The sequence below is a fragment of the Brachyistius frenatus genome, unplaced genomic scaffold (genome assembly GCF_029030835.1).
Source record: "Brachyistius frenatus isolate BFR_SWC_R1_liver_20210118 unplaced genomic scaffold, ASM2903083v1 Contig_285, whole genome shotgun sequence".
Taxonomy (NCBI): Eukaryota; Metazoa; Chordata; class Actinopteri; family Embiotocidae; genus Brachyistius; species Brachyistius frenatus.
This window is the reverse complement of record NW_027210884.1, coordinates 224-13,244: the sequence shown is the minus strand read 5'-3', so window position 1 is coordinate 13,244 and position 13,021 is coordinate 224. Positions and strand designations below refer to the sequence as shown.

Here is a 13,021-nt window from a genome sequence, read left to right as displayed (position 1 = left end):
GACGCCAGCGACACCGTTTCTCTGTCGAACAAATGAACATCATTTAGCTAGATGTCATCTGGTACAGATCCAGGCAAATGGCCTCCTTTTTTTTTTCTCTCTCACAATGCTTCAGCTTCCCCATTTCAACACGCAATTAGGCCACAGGAAGTGGGTCAACCAAAGCTGGTTGAAGATTCTTTTGGAGGTTTCCACATGTAATGGTTACGGGTACCGCTTACTCCAATTAGAGCTGATCACAGTGTTTTTCAGATTGAATTATAAACCGTCGCTTTCATCAGATGAAGGTTCATGGATCCATCATGGTATTATTCCCTGTTTCCTCAAAGGAAATTTAGTCAGGCAGTGTGTCGATTACTCTGAAGACACCATCTACAGTCCTCGTCAGCAAATCATTTTTAGGTTTAGATTGGCATTCATTCAGAGGTTTGACTCGATTGCCATAAAAAGCAGCATGTACAGAATGTATGATTACCCCAGAGCTTTGGTCTCGACTGAAATAAGTCAGCACATGTGTCACGAGTCCAGGGGTTCATTTACCCGATAGTACAGCCGCGTTAGCTCATGGATGTAATTGGCACAGACATTGTAAGTTCAATGAATACTTACACACATGTTCTGATATGTGATTCATCAAATGCAGAGCAGCTCATGCGACAGAAACTCCTCCCGTCATTAAGCACTGGAATGTTGAATAGGTTTAGATACAGTCGTGTTTCCTTTACTCCTGTAGGTTGTAGTTCATTACATATCCCTCCCATTTGTTTTGTTTTTCACAGAGCAAATGGGACAACCACGACACCCAAAGTGTAAAGCTGTGATTGTTCTCTTCAGTCTGCGCCTCTCTCCTGCTAAAGGATCAAAGGAATGAAATGTGCTGACGCAGCCTGTTCACCGAGCGTCAGGCCAACCCAGGAACGCACAAAAGATGTTCCAGTGAAAATAAAACCATTTTCTCTTTTCTTTTTTTTCTTTTTTTTGGTCTCCACTCTGCCGAGTGAGCAAACTCTGGGCAACTCAAACTTGAAACACGAAGATATGATGAGTCAGCAGAGAGCCAGATTAAACAACTGTCTTCCCATCGCTCCAGAAACAGCTGATAAGTGGGCAAGTGGGGCAGCCGCTTGGTCAAAGGTTACTTTCATTATTACAATCGTCTCATGTCACGAAGGCTGTAATTAGGGATAACTGTAATTATTTATTTTCCATTGAACTGAATTGTCATGTGATAATAATGATAAAAATGTTATAACTGGCTGTTCAATCTTCCCATGACATAACTCCTAACATAAACTGAGGTCACTGCAAACCTCCAGCGAGATTTGTATTCACAATGACTGTCTGCAATGGCACTAAATAGGTTTACAGGAAACATTCACAGTCATACTGAAAGTACAATATACTGTACTTTCAGTCTAACTGGAAAGACAAAATTACAAGGCACTGATTGTGTGCACACTTGGCAGTGGACAGAAGGCTTCGGGTTTAATATGGCATAATCTCTGCTCTTTCACTTTGTACATGCAGTGTAAGGAGGGCATAGAACAACCTATACAGTCAATGGTAACAACATTTAATGGTAAATTCATTGTGACCTTCAGGTTAAAGACGCACATAACACAAGGCACAGCAGAGCTACATTCCCACCATGACATAAAATCCCTCGATGGGGTGGTAGTTCAAGAGTGTGCTGTAGGAGTTGTATCTTGTTCTCTCATATCCACGTACGGTATAAACTCACTGGCATCATAGTTTCCAAGCATTTTATTAGAAACAATACCAATACTGGGTTGGGCCTCCCTTTGCTGTCAAAACAGTTCTTGTCATGGATTACACAAGATGTTGGAAACCTTCCTTTGAGATTCTCCTCCATGTTCACATGATTGCATCATTTCTGCAGATTTTAACAGTCACACTGCTTGTCTCCTGTTCTGCCACATCCCAAAGGTGTTTTACTAGAGTCATCACTGAGTCACTGATGACTGGGGAGCCCACTGAACTCAACTGAACGCAACTTTAGCTGTGTGATCTGGTGTGTTATCATGCTGGAACCATGATTGAGTGGTATAACTGCAAGCCAAGAAAACATTCCCCACATGTTTTACACCACCAGCAGCACAGCCTGGATTGTTGACGCGGAGGAGGTGTTCCTAAAGAATTGCTCAGTGAGTCTATATCCATGGATAGGTGCATTTGACACAATTCAAAACCCCACCATCCGCAGTCTTAAGCAGAAATGGAAATTCATCAGACCAGGTTTGTTTTTTTTTGTCTAGTCTTTAACTGTCAGGTTTTGGTGAGCCTGTACCAACTGCAGCCTCAGATTTATATTCTTAGCTGACAGGTGGAGGTCTTCATGCTGTTGCAGCTCATCTGCCTCGGGGTAGGACACGTAGTGAGTCTGAGAAATGTTTCTGCTCACTGCCGTTCAGTTACTGAAGCGTTTCTGTCAGCTCCAAATCCAATGCTTGGTGTGAACGTGACACTTCTGCCAACCAGAATTTCATGCCGCCCTGTTGTAACATTATTGAATGATTGGGAAATTGCAGAAATGAGCAGGTGTTCCTAAAGAATTGCTCAGTGAGTCTATATCCATGGATCGTGGTGAAGTGATGTGGGTCTTATGGGTTTGTGTTTAAGAAGACAAACAGTCTGAAGAATGCTGGATTCTCTGCGAGGCTGTATTTGGTACAATGGTACAACATTTAACATGTCGACATGCTTAAAGACAACAGGCCTTTTCGAGAGCAGATATTTAAATTGACATACCAAGAAAAAGCACGAGTGTTTCTAGAAACACTATCAATGTCAATGTTCAGTTCAAGTGTCCCAGTAAACCATGACTGTGTGACAGTGAGCCAGCAGAGGCTAACAATGGGACTTACAACCATTAATTATGAAGTCAGTAGTTATGCAGGTGTTCAATCTTAAATCAAAGTGTTGGAGAAATAAAAAAAAATGACTTACGTGAGAGAAAAAGGCACGTGATTTCCCAAGTCGCAAAAATGCATCCTGACTGGAACATATATTGCGTCCTTGTGCATTTCAAATAAATACCCATCCAATATTCGTAAAAAATATTCAGATGCAAACAAAAATGACAGCTTCTCTAAAGTTGTACAAAGTCATTCTGGGTTTAAAATGAAGACACAATCTGCTGTCAGTGATGATGTCAATTATGATGACTGACTGATTGACATTATATATTATATATTGATATTATATATATAAAAATAGACCAGTAATTTATATATTAGATCCATTTAACCTAACAATAACTGAAATACACAAATGTTAATGTTTCAATTTATTACAAGGATACAACAAATTTGGTTTAGTTTACTGCACTAAACGTTTTTGCTGCTAAAATTAGTTCTTTAAGTTTCAGAGTTGATTCCACTGTGCTGTGTAACTGAGTCATTTTGCTGACTTTATGTCTCTTTCCCTTCTTGGGGGATTTAAGTGTTGACATTATCCCATAATTACCACTTGTGGCCATGGGCTCCACTGTTAAAGGCTGTCCTTTAAAAGATTGTTAAGGTTTAATCCTGCAATTTTTGTACAACAGAAACAGAGACGCGCATCTAAAAGTAGATTAGACAAGTTTTCAGGAAGGCAACAGTAGCTCATCCACTTGGTGAATGAACTATAGATGAGCCCAGTCAGCAGACGCACCGAAAAGAACAAACCTTTCATTGACTTTTTTTGTGGGAACGTGCTAACCAGTTCAGTCAAACCTAAATTATAAGCCACTCACTGTCTGCGGATTTTATGAAAACACAGCTCTTGACATTTACTTCTACTATTTCCTTTGGAATGTCTTTGTTAGTCTCAGTCTTGTTTGATGTGTTGCATCTTGCTTTCCTTTTAAGTCAGCCTACAGTGACACAAGAAAACCAGCATTGATTTGCGTCTAAATTCCGTGACTGCAACGGTTTTTAACTCTACCCAGCTGTCAGGTTAGAGTCTGTGGCGTAATCAGAGCTTTAAGTTTATAAGGTTATCTATGTGTTCAAACCAAGTCACGCTGTCTAGTCTGACAGGATAAAATGAAGCACAGTCAAAGAGTAAAGAAACACCACACGGGCCATCTGATTATGTGGATCTAAAGCCCTGAAGAGAACCACTTGGATTTCCGGTCACATAAGTATCTGTCTGGGCCAGCCGGATGCTCAGCTATATTGAGGTCAAGCCCTTTGGGATTTTGCCTGTTAACCTCTTATGAAGCCTGAACACCAGCATTACCACGCCTAACAGGCTGTTTCAGTGAACGGGTTCTTTTAAAGGAATGAGTGAATCTGTTGCTGTTTTTTTATGCAGGTTACATTATTCTAAATCAGAGTCTGCGCTGGAGACGTGGTTTTGAGATTCCTCCTCCTGCCCTGCCCAAACGTGAGCACAAACCCTTGAACTTCATGTTGTCCAGTCGCTGAAAATCTGGATCGTCTTTTGACTGTCATGGACGTTTGCTGTGCACTTATCAACGTCTTGTGTCGCCCTTACGTCCTATATTTAGAGCCCATCCTAATGTAACGGAAACACAGCAATTCTAAATTCCAGGTGCTTAAACACTATTGAAAACACAATTATGAATATTATATTTCACTTCTGTCAATAGCCCAAAATCCTACACACTGAACCTTTAAAAGAGTTTATGCCGCGTTGCCACTCAGTCTTACTTTGGTCCTTTTCTGTATCGCAACAAAACACTCTCCTACCACCCAAAAAGCATTTTCCCAATCAACCACTATTCTAAGAAAGGTATCTGTAAAACTGTTGACACTTCCAAATGCAAGCAAGGGTTGTCTTTAATCTTTCTATTGTAATTTTGTAATCTGTGGAGGATTTATATATGAAAAACTTCCTCAGGGCTGAAAAAAAGTGAATTTTATTTGTAATCTTTGAGCAAGTGTGAACATATGGGCAGAGCAAGTAGCACGTGTGCATTTGGCTGCACAACGCAGAAGCAAACCCGGAGGCATCTAAAGTTTTTTGGTCCACACGCCAGGTGAGCAATTTTAAATTTAATTGAGCCGGTGCTAATGCGCAATACACAGACATAAACAGACCTTTTCGTTCATTTCAAGTATTTAGTCTGTAAACATTTTCTGGGCTACATTTAGTGAAATGTAATGATAGTTGAACATTTCAATTGATTCTTCAGTTTAACTGAAGCAGGGAAATCACCCCTGAAGTGCATGTTTTAATATCACATGCAGAAACTGAGATTTAAAACCAGCCAGGACCCAACTTTATCCAAATTTTCTCCAGCTTGCTTCAAATAAAGCAGAGCGCGACTTGTTGTTTGTTTCATGAAGACGAAGCGCATTCTGCACTGCGAAACTGGTTGAAACAGGAAAATTAGCTAAAGAAACAGTTAAACTGACAGCGGCATTTAATTGTGCAACTATGAGCTAACAAAGAAGTGAGGAGCAATAACAAAGCCAGATGCAGTGATACAAGCAGAGCCACCAAATGTCCTAACACTGCATTGTATCTTGTGGGTGGCCAGTAACAATCATCATCCTTGTCCTCGGTGAGGTCCTGGAAATGTGGGGGCTTGTCCACAATGGTCCACAGTAACATAACAGAAACTCCACACAGAGCAGGACATTATAGGAGAAGGGTGAAGGAGAGGGTAGGAACATAGGAAAAGAAAAAAATAACACAACTGAAGTGATGAGAAACAATTTGCTATATAATTTGTTTCAATGTTTTATGATCTTGTGATTTTGACCAAGCTGATAAACATCTGCCGAAAATAAATCCCCCCCCCCTCCCCCTCTCAAGTGTGGACCCACTTCCTGCCTAACAGGCATGGCTCTGCATCAGGCCGTGCCTGCTAGAAGAAGTTCAGATGCAGAGCAGGGCTATAAAGAAACCTTCAATATATGAAAATTATCATGTCATCATACAAGTTTGCCACATAACCTTATTTTGACTTTTTGACCAATCCAAAAAGGCTGCGCTTTTTAGTTTTTGATCATTAAGCTACAAGGAAAAAATGACTTCATTCACCAACCCTTCAGACGATGGAAACCCTGTTGTGCTAAGAGTAGAATGCCATCTTGATTGTAACCTCAAGACCTGGAAAATATATTAAGTTAAGCCCACAGATGTGTGGTCCTGAAGCCCTAAAGCTTCCTGTTAGTGCCCTGGAACTGATGCGTGTGCAAAATTTCCACATGTGCTGGTGGATCACTGACCAAATTCTTCACTTTCCTCCATTTGGTAATGTCTGCTTGCAAATGAAATGTCCATGGAAGCAACCTTTGGACTGATTAGACTGTGTGGTAAGGGAGACATGTCTGGGGTCACGGTAGTAAGATGCTCCGTGAGGGTCTTGATTTTAATCCTGCACTTATTTTTAGTGGTTTACAGTGGCATATGCATTTTTGTTGTTGTTGTTGTTGTTGTTGTGGTGGTGGTGGTGGTAGGCACGTTCTGTACAAATGTAAACATATATAGATAAATAAATTTAAAAAAATTCCACTTCCTCAACTAATTCTCATTATGTGTCTACAAAACTTTTAAGACCTGCCGTGACATATAAACCAGTGTTGACACCTCACCATTTCTGAGTCATCCTGTGATCTCCTTTAATCTCATCAAAGCAGGTCAGGAGCTGCAAATCAGAGCCAACAGACTGTCATAGTCTGCCAGTGTGAATGAGCACCTCTGGGATTAACTCAAATGCAGTGCTGGTCTAACGATCACCATCATAAAGTCAGGTCGATGATATTTGCTGGTGAAGGTTTCTTTTGCGTTAATCCTTGTCCGAAACCCAAAGATTTTCAATTTGCTATTATATATGAAAAGGAAAAGCAGCAAATTTAGTATATTATTAAAGTACAGTATTAGTTTATTCATTTGATCCCATGTTTATTATAAAATGGTTCTGTAGTTCTCTATACAATCTTGCAAGGGCTGCAGACAGCATGCCTGCAGACAGCATATTGAATTTAGGCACAAAAGAAAATACTCAAATTTACATCAAAGATCATTTTTCAAAGGTTCCCCGCTACATAAATTTCCGCAACTTGTCAAAAGAGGTCAAGGTCTTAGTTTAATGTTAGTTTTAACATGGAAAAAGTCCCAGCTGGAGGGGGGGGGGGGGGGTGTAAACGATCCCGTCCGTGCTAATTGGTGCCCCCCCCCCCCCCCCGGTCCGTTATGTCGGCACGACGCTGCAACGACAAAACTTCGGTTCACGCAGGTAGGCGGGTCGGTTTGAGCCGGCTTTGTTTCACCGGTTACTTTTCGTGTGCGGTAGTCCTCACGGTAGTCCCCCCCCCGTCCGTCCGTCTTCCCCACCACGCGGATGAGGTAACGAGACTAAACCGGTTCCTACGTGGATAAGAGGCCGGTTTCAGCTGGCTGCGTTGCCGTGGAAACGAGCGCTCTATAAATACGGTCGGCATCCATTGCCGGCTTCCACTCCGGTTTCAGTCCTGGTTGAGAGAAGGCCGTTTACCTTCAGCAGCGCGCTTCGTCGGGAAAGGGAAGTGCTGCTTTTCTTTCTTTCTTTTTTTCTCTTTTTTTTATCCCAGCGTCGGGTCTAATGGACAAACTCTTTGTAAATGCTTTTTAAGGTAAGTAAGAACCGAATTATTACTAAAAAAAACAAAACCTAAAAAAAAAACAACCGTTGTTTGATCTTAAATCCGCGTCAACTGACACAAACTGGCACGCCGGTTCGGTTATGGCGGGTTTAAATGGGACAAAGAAAGGGGGGACTTGGTTGGTTAGCTACTCACTGGAACATTTAAGTCGAGTTAAATTTAAAACTTAATCGCTCGGGAGTGTTAACACATATTACTACGTGGCCGGTGCGACAGACTGCTGGTTAGCTCGCTGGCTCGCAATAACTAATGGTTAACCTTGTTAAACTAACCGGCAAGAGGTTGGCCTGTGATGGTGGTAGAATTGGTTTTGTTGATGTTAAAGAAGAGCAAGCTTTTTTTGTTTTTGTTTTTGTTTGACCGTTAATTTCCATAAACCACGTTTAGTACATGAAACGCTAAATTGCCTCATGGCGAAGCGCTCGAAGCGGAACCGGTATATTTAACGTCGGCGTCATTTGCCGGTCGCTGATTGGTTCGTTTCCATGGCATTATTTTACGATAAAGGCGGATCTTCTTTGTGATTGGTTTAAACCCGGACGAGGGCGGGGTTTAAACGCTTGGTCCTTTTGAATGGCTTTTTCCGGTGCAGTCCGTATCAAATTGTCGTGACAGTTATGAACAGAGCGCTATTAAAGAGCCGAGAACTACGGATAACTGACCGCAGATGTGTTTCTGTCGTGGGTATGCTTTAGTGTAATATGTAACTTTGTGCTAAATTCATAAACGTAAAAGTCTGAATTCCTAATTGTTAAGTAAAATATATTTATATTGTAATGTGTGTTGCTTTAAACTCCCTTAAAGTATCCAGTGTAACCTGATTTCTTTTCCCTGGTTACAGTATATTCACTCTAGGAAATCACACACTGGCTGCTCAGCAGGCCCCGGCCTTGAGTCTTATTTAAAGGGATTTAACTTCACTGGTGAGCCACCTTGGCTTCTCTGCACCTGAGAGACGGCAACGCCAAATTTCATCTCTTTCATATCCAAGTAAGTGTCTCGCATCAGTTCAATACGACATTGTCATCTGAACATAACCCACCTGTGACAAAAACTGTCATTCACTCTGTTGAGAATAACTCGAGTGCCCTTTTACTTTACTGAGACTTTCCCATGAGGTGGGAATAAACTAGACTTGAGTCATCAAGCACACAAAAGACACTATTCTCAAAAGCTGAGTGTTCTGTTCATGCTTCCTCTTCTAGTTTACGAGTGACCAATCAAAAGGACCTTGTGACCATGGACGCCACCACGCCCACGGAGTTTGATTTCTCCTTCCTTGAGGAGGGTTTCTTTGCTCGGGATATTGTTGAGCAGAAGATCAATGATTCATCCATGACGGTAAGCATCCTGTGCACAGATGGCCCCATTTGTTAGGGGATGAATGTCAACAAGATGCAACCAAAAGCAAACTGCTTAACTTGAAACGCTACACTCTTGGTCAGGTTTCGGATTTTTGCATTGTCTGATTTCTTTTTGTTGTCCTCCGTGAACTGTTTAATTGTCTGTGGCGCAAATGACTGGCACTGTTACAGTAACATGATGCATTTTATTGTTGCAGTGTATCCTATATTGACAGATTATGTTAGTTACAGGACTGAATTTGTTAAATGCTTGTGTGTTTTCTCTCCCCTGGTCCATTACAGGATGACAGGGATGCCTTCTACATCTGTGATTTGGGAGATGTGCTAAAGAAACACCTGCGCTGGGCAAGGGCCCTGCCTCGCATTACCCCTTTCTATGCCGTCAAATGCAACGACAGCCGGGCTGTAGTGATGACACTGGCAACCCTGGGAACTGGCTTTGACTGTGCAAGCAAGGTGTGTTTGGACAAATTCCATAGCTCTAGATGTTCTCAGAGGAACACAATACAAAGCTCTTTGAAGATCAGCTGAAATTGCACTGGCAGCTCGTATTTTTAAAGTGGCACTTTTTTTTTGCTGACCGTTTGCATTGCCGCCCTTTAGACGGAGATTCAGCTGGTTCAGTCTCTGGGAGTGGATCCAAGCAGAATCATCTATGCCAACCCCTGCAAGCAAGTTTCTCAGATCAAGTATGCGTCTGCCCACGGGGTCCAGATGATGACTTTTGATAGCGAGGTGGAACTCATGAAAGTGGCCCGCTGCCATGACAATGCCAAGTATGACTTTTTGGTAACTCGAAAGATTTAGTTTTTAATCTGCTGTTGCTTCATTTGAATCCTTTTCATGAACTCTCTTTCTGCTTTGTTCCCAGGCTGGTGCTGCGGATTGCGACCGATGACTCAAAGGCAGTGTGTCGTCTGAGTGTTAAGTTTGGGGCTCCACTCAAAGCATGTCGCAGTCTTCTGGAGCGGGCTAAGGAACTGGGGCTGGATGTGGTCGGTGTCAGCTTCCACGTAGGCAGTGGCTGCACTGATCCCGAGACCTACTCGCAGGCCATTGCAGATGCCCGCTGTGTCTTTGACATTGGAGTGAGTTGTGACTGAAATGCATATGCAGCTTTAATTCATTTGGGTTTTCACCCAGCAAAGTAAAGTAACACTTGATGTTGTCATCTCCAGGATGAGTTGGGCTTCAACATGGATCTGTTGGACATTGGAGGTGGTTTTCCTGGTTCTGATGACACTGAACTTAAATTTGAAGAGGTATTTTGCTCTTTTCTTTCCCCAAATGCTGTGTTGTTGGCTTGCAGAATAAATGAAAAGACACAGCGCAGCTGTGGCATCATTAGTACGAATACAACCGAAATGCTTTAAACTGATACTCACCTGTGGACAATGTTTGTTTTGGTTTTTTTTTCCTTCCAGATCACGGCAGTAATTAACCCAGCGCTCGATAAGTATTTTCCAGCCGACGCTGGTGTCAAGATAATTGCTGAGCCAGGACGCTTTTATGTTGCCTCTGCTTACACACTGGTTGTGAACATCATTGCCAAAAAGGTCATCATGGATGAAGAGTCCAGCTCTGATGGTAACGGCCTCAATTAAGAATAAAAGAAAAATTCTATTGAAAGTATATCTAACATTTTTCAGTACTGAAATGACTTAATTTTTTTGTCCACAGAGGAAGACGAAGGGACCAGTGACAGGACTCTGATGTACTACGTCAACGATGGCGTGTACGGATCCTTCAACTGCATACTCTATGACCATGCTCACTGTTTGCCAACACTGCATAAGGTAAGTGGATTTCAAGGATGGAAATGGCAACGACGTTTCTCATCGTACATGTAGGTCAGTCAAAGGTAAAACAAATGAAAACTGGTCCCCTCATATGTTTCTGTTCTTATAATTGTTTTTGTTTTTTCTCCAAATACTAATAGAAGCCAAAGCCAGACGAGGTCGTGTACCCCTGCAGTATCTGGGGCCCAACATGCGATGGCCTCGACCGCATTGTCGAGCAATGTTACCTGCCTGACCTGCAGGTGGGTGACTGGTTGGTTTTTGAGAACATGGGTGCCTACACCGTGGCTGCCTCCTCCACCTTTAACGGCTTTCAAAGACCTGACATGCACTACGTCATGTCCCGCCCTGCCTGGTAAGTTGATGCCACAGAAGCTCAAAATGCATGTTATGGATTAAAGAGGAAAATCCGCAGGTTTAAGTGCACCTAATGTTCCTACAGAATCTAACTGTTATCTGTATTGGTTTTTTTTTGTTTTTTCTTCTTCTTCTTCTTCTTCTTCTTCTTCTTCTTCTTCTTCTTCTTCTTCTTCTTCTTCTTCTTCTTCTTCTTCTTCTTCTTCTTCTTCTTCTTCTGCAGGCAACATGTCCAGCAGATCTGTTCCCAGGGTATGCCAGCTCCTGCGGAGGGGTCTTGCCTGTTTGAAGTGCCAGCCGGCTGTGGCCGAGAAAGCAGCTTGGACATGCCCACTAAACCTTGCCAGGCCCATGTGGTTTAAACATAGTGTGCAATGCAGCAATGTTTGTTAGATCTAGCATCTTTTCTGAATTATAAGGTTTTCTGTTTTCCAAATGTACCTGAAATGTTCAAGGCCAGTTACTTGACAGAAGGAGAGGGACATGTTTGCACACATTTCTGTGTTCTGTATGGAAGCTGGGGATCAACCCTCAATGAACTGAGGCTGAATCACACTCTGAGTGTCTCTATGGGTTCCAGGCAAAGTGTTACAGGGCAAGTCTGTACTTAAAGTTGCTGCTGCAGTCTTCCTGCCTTCATATGGAGGAATGACCGTAAGCACTTATTTGCTGAACTGGAATAGTGTAGGGGAAAGAAGGAGTTACTTTGCAAAGTAAATCAAAATTATTATTATTATTGTTTTTTTTTTTTTTTTTACTGAAGGTTTCCCACCTCTGCAATATGCGCAACACTTGAAAGTGAGGCAGTAGTCCAAGAGGTGAGTGGGCTATTCATGCTCAGCACAGGCAATCACCAGTGTCAACCTTCACAACGAAGAGCGGTCAGTTTATTGATAAACTGCTGACCCTCGAGGCCCAAGCTGGAGTCACATCCCGAGCTAGTAACTCACAAAGAGGTGGTTGGAGGGGTGATTTAATTCCTCACAAATGGCTGCTATGTAATATTGATCTTTTCCGTGATCTCCTCTTCCATACAGAACCCCTCAAGTGTTAATCCTCAAGATGTCAAGAAGTTTCATATTTATTGTTATTTACTGGAATATGTGTAATAGTTACTTGTGTATAGTTGTGCGTTTGCTTTATCAATGCTCCTCCGCTGATCACGGCTAGGACCACTATTCCCCATGCAAACATGAACATGACTCACAGGAAATACCATGCATGAATCCAACTCTGCATGTTGAAACACCATATGGTCTGAGGCTGTGCTGATATTGCGACGGGACAGCAGTGTAGATACTTGTACTCGATGTGCATTTCAGCTACCGGTGAACGTTGTGGTCCTCACATTCCTCCCCGTCACTCCCAGACAACAGGAGCCACCAAAACGAAATCTTAAAGATTAACACTTCAAACATAGGGACTCAAAAAGCAGACTGCATCTCTCTTCCTCTCCTCCTCGTTTTGTTTTCTTTTTATGTTTTGTAACTTGTAGAATACAAAAGAATCTGTTCGTAATAATAATAATAAGAAGAATAATAAGCAGTGTTTAACATACATTTGGAATGGATATGAAAGAGATGGGATTGCTAATTCGTAATGCTTTCCTATGGAAACTTTTTGAAGTTTTGTATTTTTTTAATAAATAAAACATTAGGTGCAGAGCCGAATTATTGATGTTGTGTGTTTTGTACTACAAAAGTATATAAAGAAAAAGAACTCATTGATTTTATTCTGAGCGCTATGGACCATAAAGAAGGTATTCACTGACGTTTCAAAAGCGCCATCTAGGGGTGCAAGATAGAAATGTATCAGTACAACCTCCCCAGCTTTGCATATTCTTTAATAGTGACCTGGATGGATTGTTCTTCTCTTTAAT

General features: G+C 42.0%; 1 protein-coding gene across 1 annotated transcript; it reads left to right on the top strand.

The window, feature by feature from the left end:
* Positions 1-7,348: 7,348 nt before the first annotated feature.
* Positions 7,349-12,812, top strand: odc1 (ornithine decarboxylase 1). Its single transcript, XM_069722300.1, has 11 exons — positions 7,349-7,592; positions 8,464-8,612; positions 8,828-8,963; positions 9,269-9,442; positions 9,590-9,762; positions 9,858-10,074; positions 10,165-10,248; positions 10,411-10,573; positions 10,667-10,782; positions 10,926-11,140; positions 11,366-12,812. Exons 3-11 carry the CDS (start codon positions 8,862-8,864, stop codon positions 11,502-11,504), a joined length of 1,383 nt encoding a protein of 460 aa, XP_069578401.1. The 5' UTR covers positions 7,349-7,592; positions 8,464-8,612; positions 8,828-8,861; the 3' UTR covers positions 11,505-12,812.
* The last annotated feature ends 209 nt before the right edge of the window (positions 12,813-13,021 follow it).

What these genes read in the sequence shown, in the direction of transcription:
- odc1 (XM_069722300.1), top strand. Translation starts at nt 8,862, where the DNA reads ATGGACGCCACCACGCCCACGGAGTTTGATTTCTCCTTCCTTGAGGAG. An exon ending in GCTGTGTCTTTGACATTGGA is followed by an intron (nt 10,075 to 10,164) that starts GTGAGTTGTGAC and finishes TGTCATCTCCAG; the next exon opens with GATGAGTTGGGCTTCAACAT. An exon ending in TGAAGAGTCCAGCTCTGATG is followed by an intron (nt 10,574 to 10,666) that starts GTAACGGCCTCA and finishes TTTTGTCCACAG; the next exon opens with AGGAAGACGAAGGGACCAGT.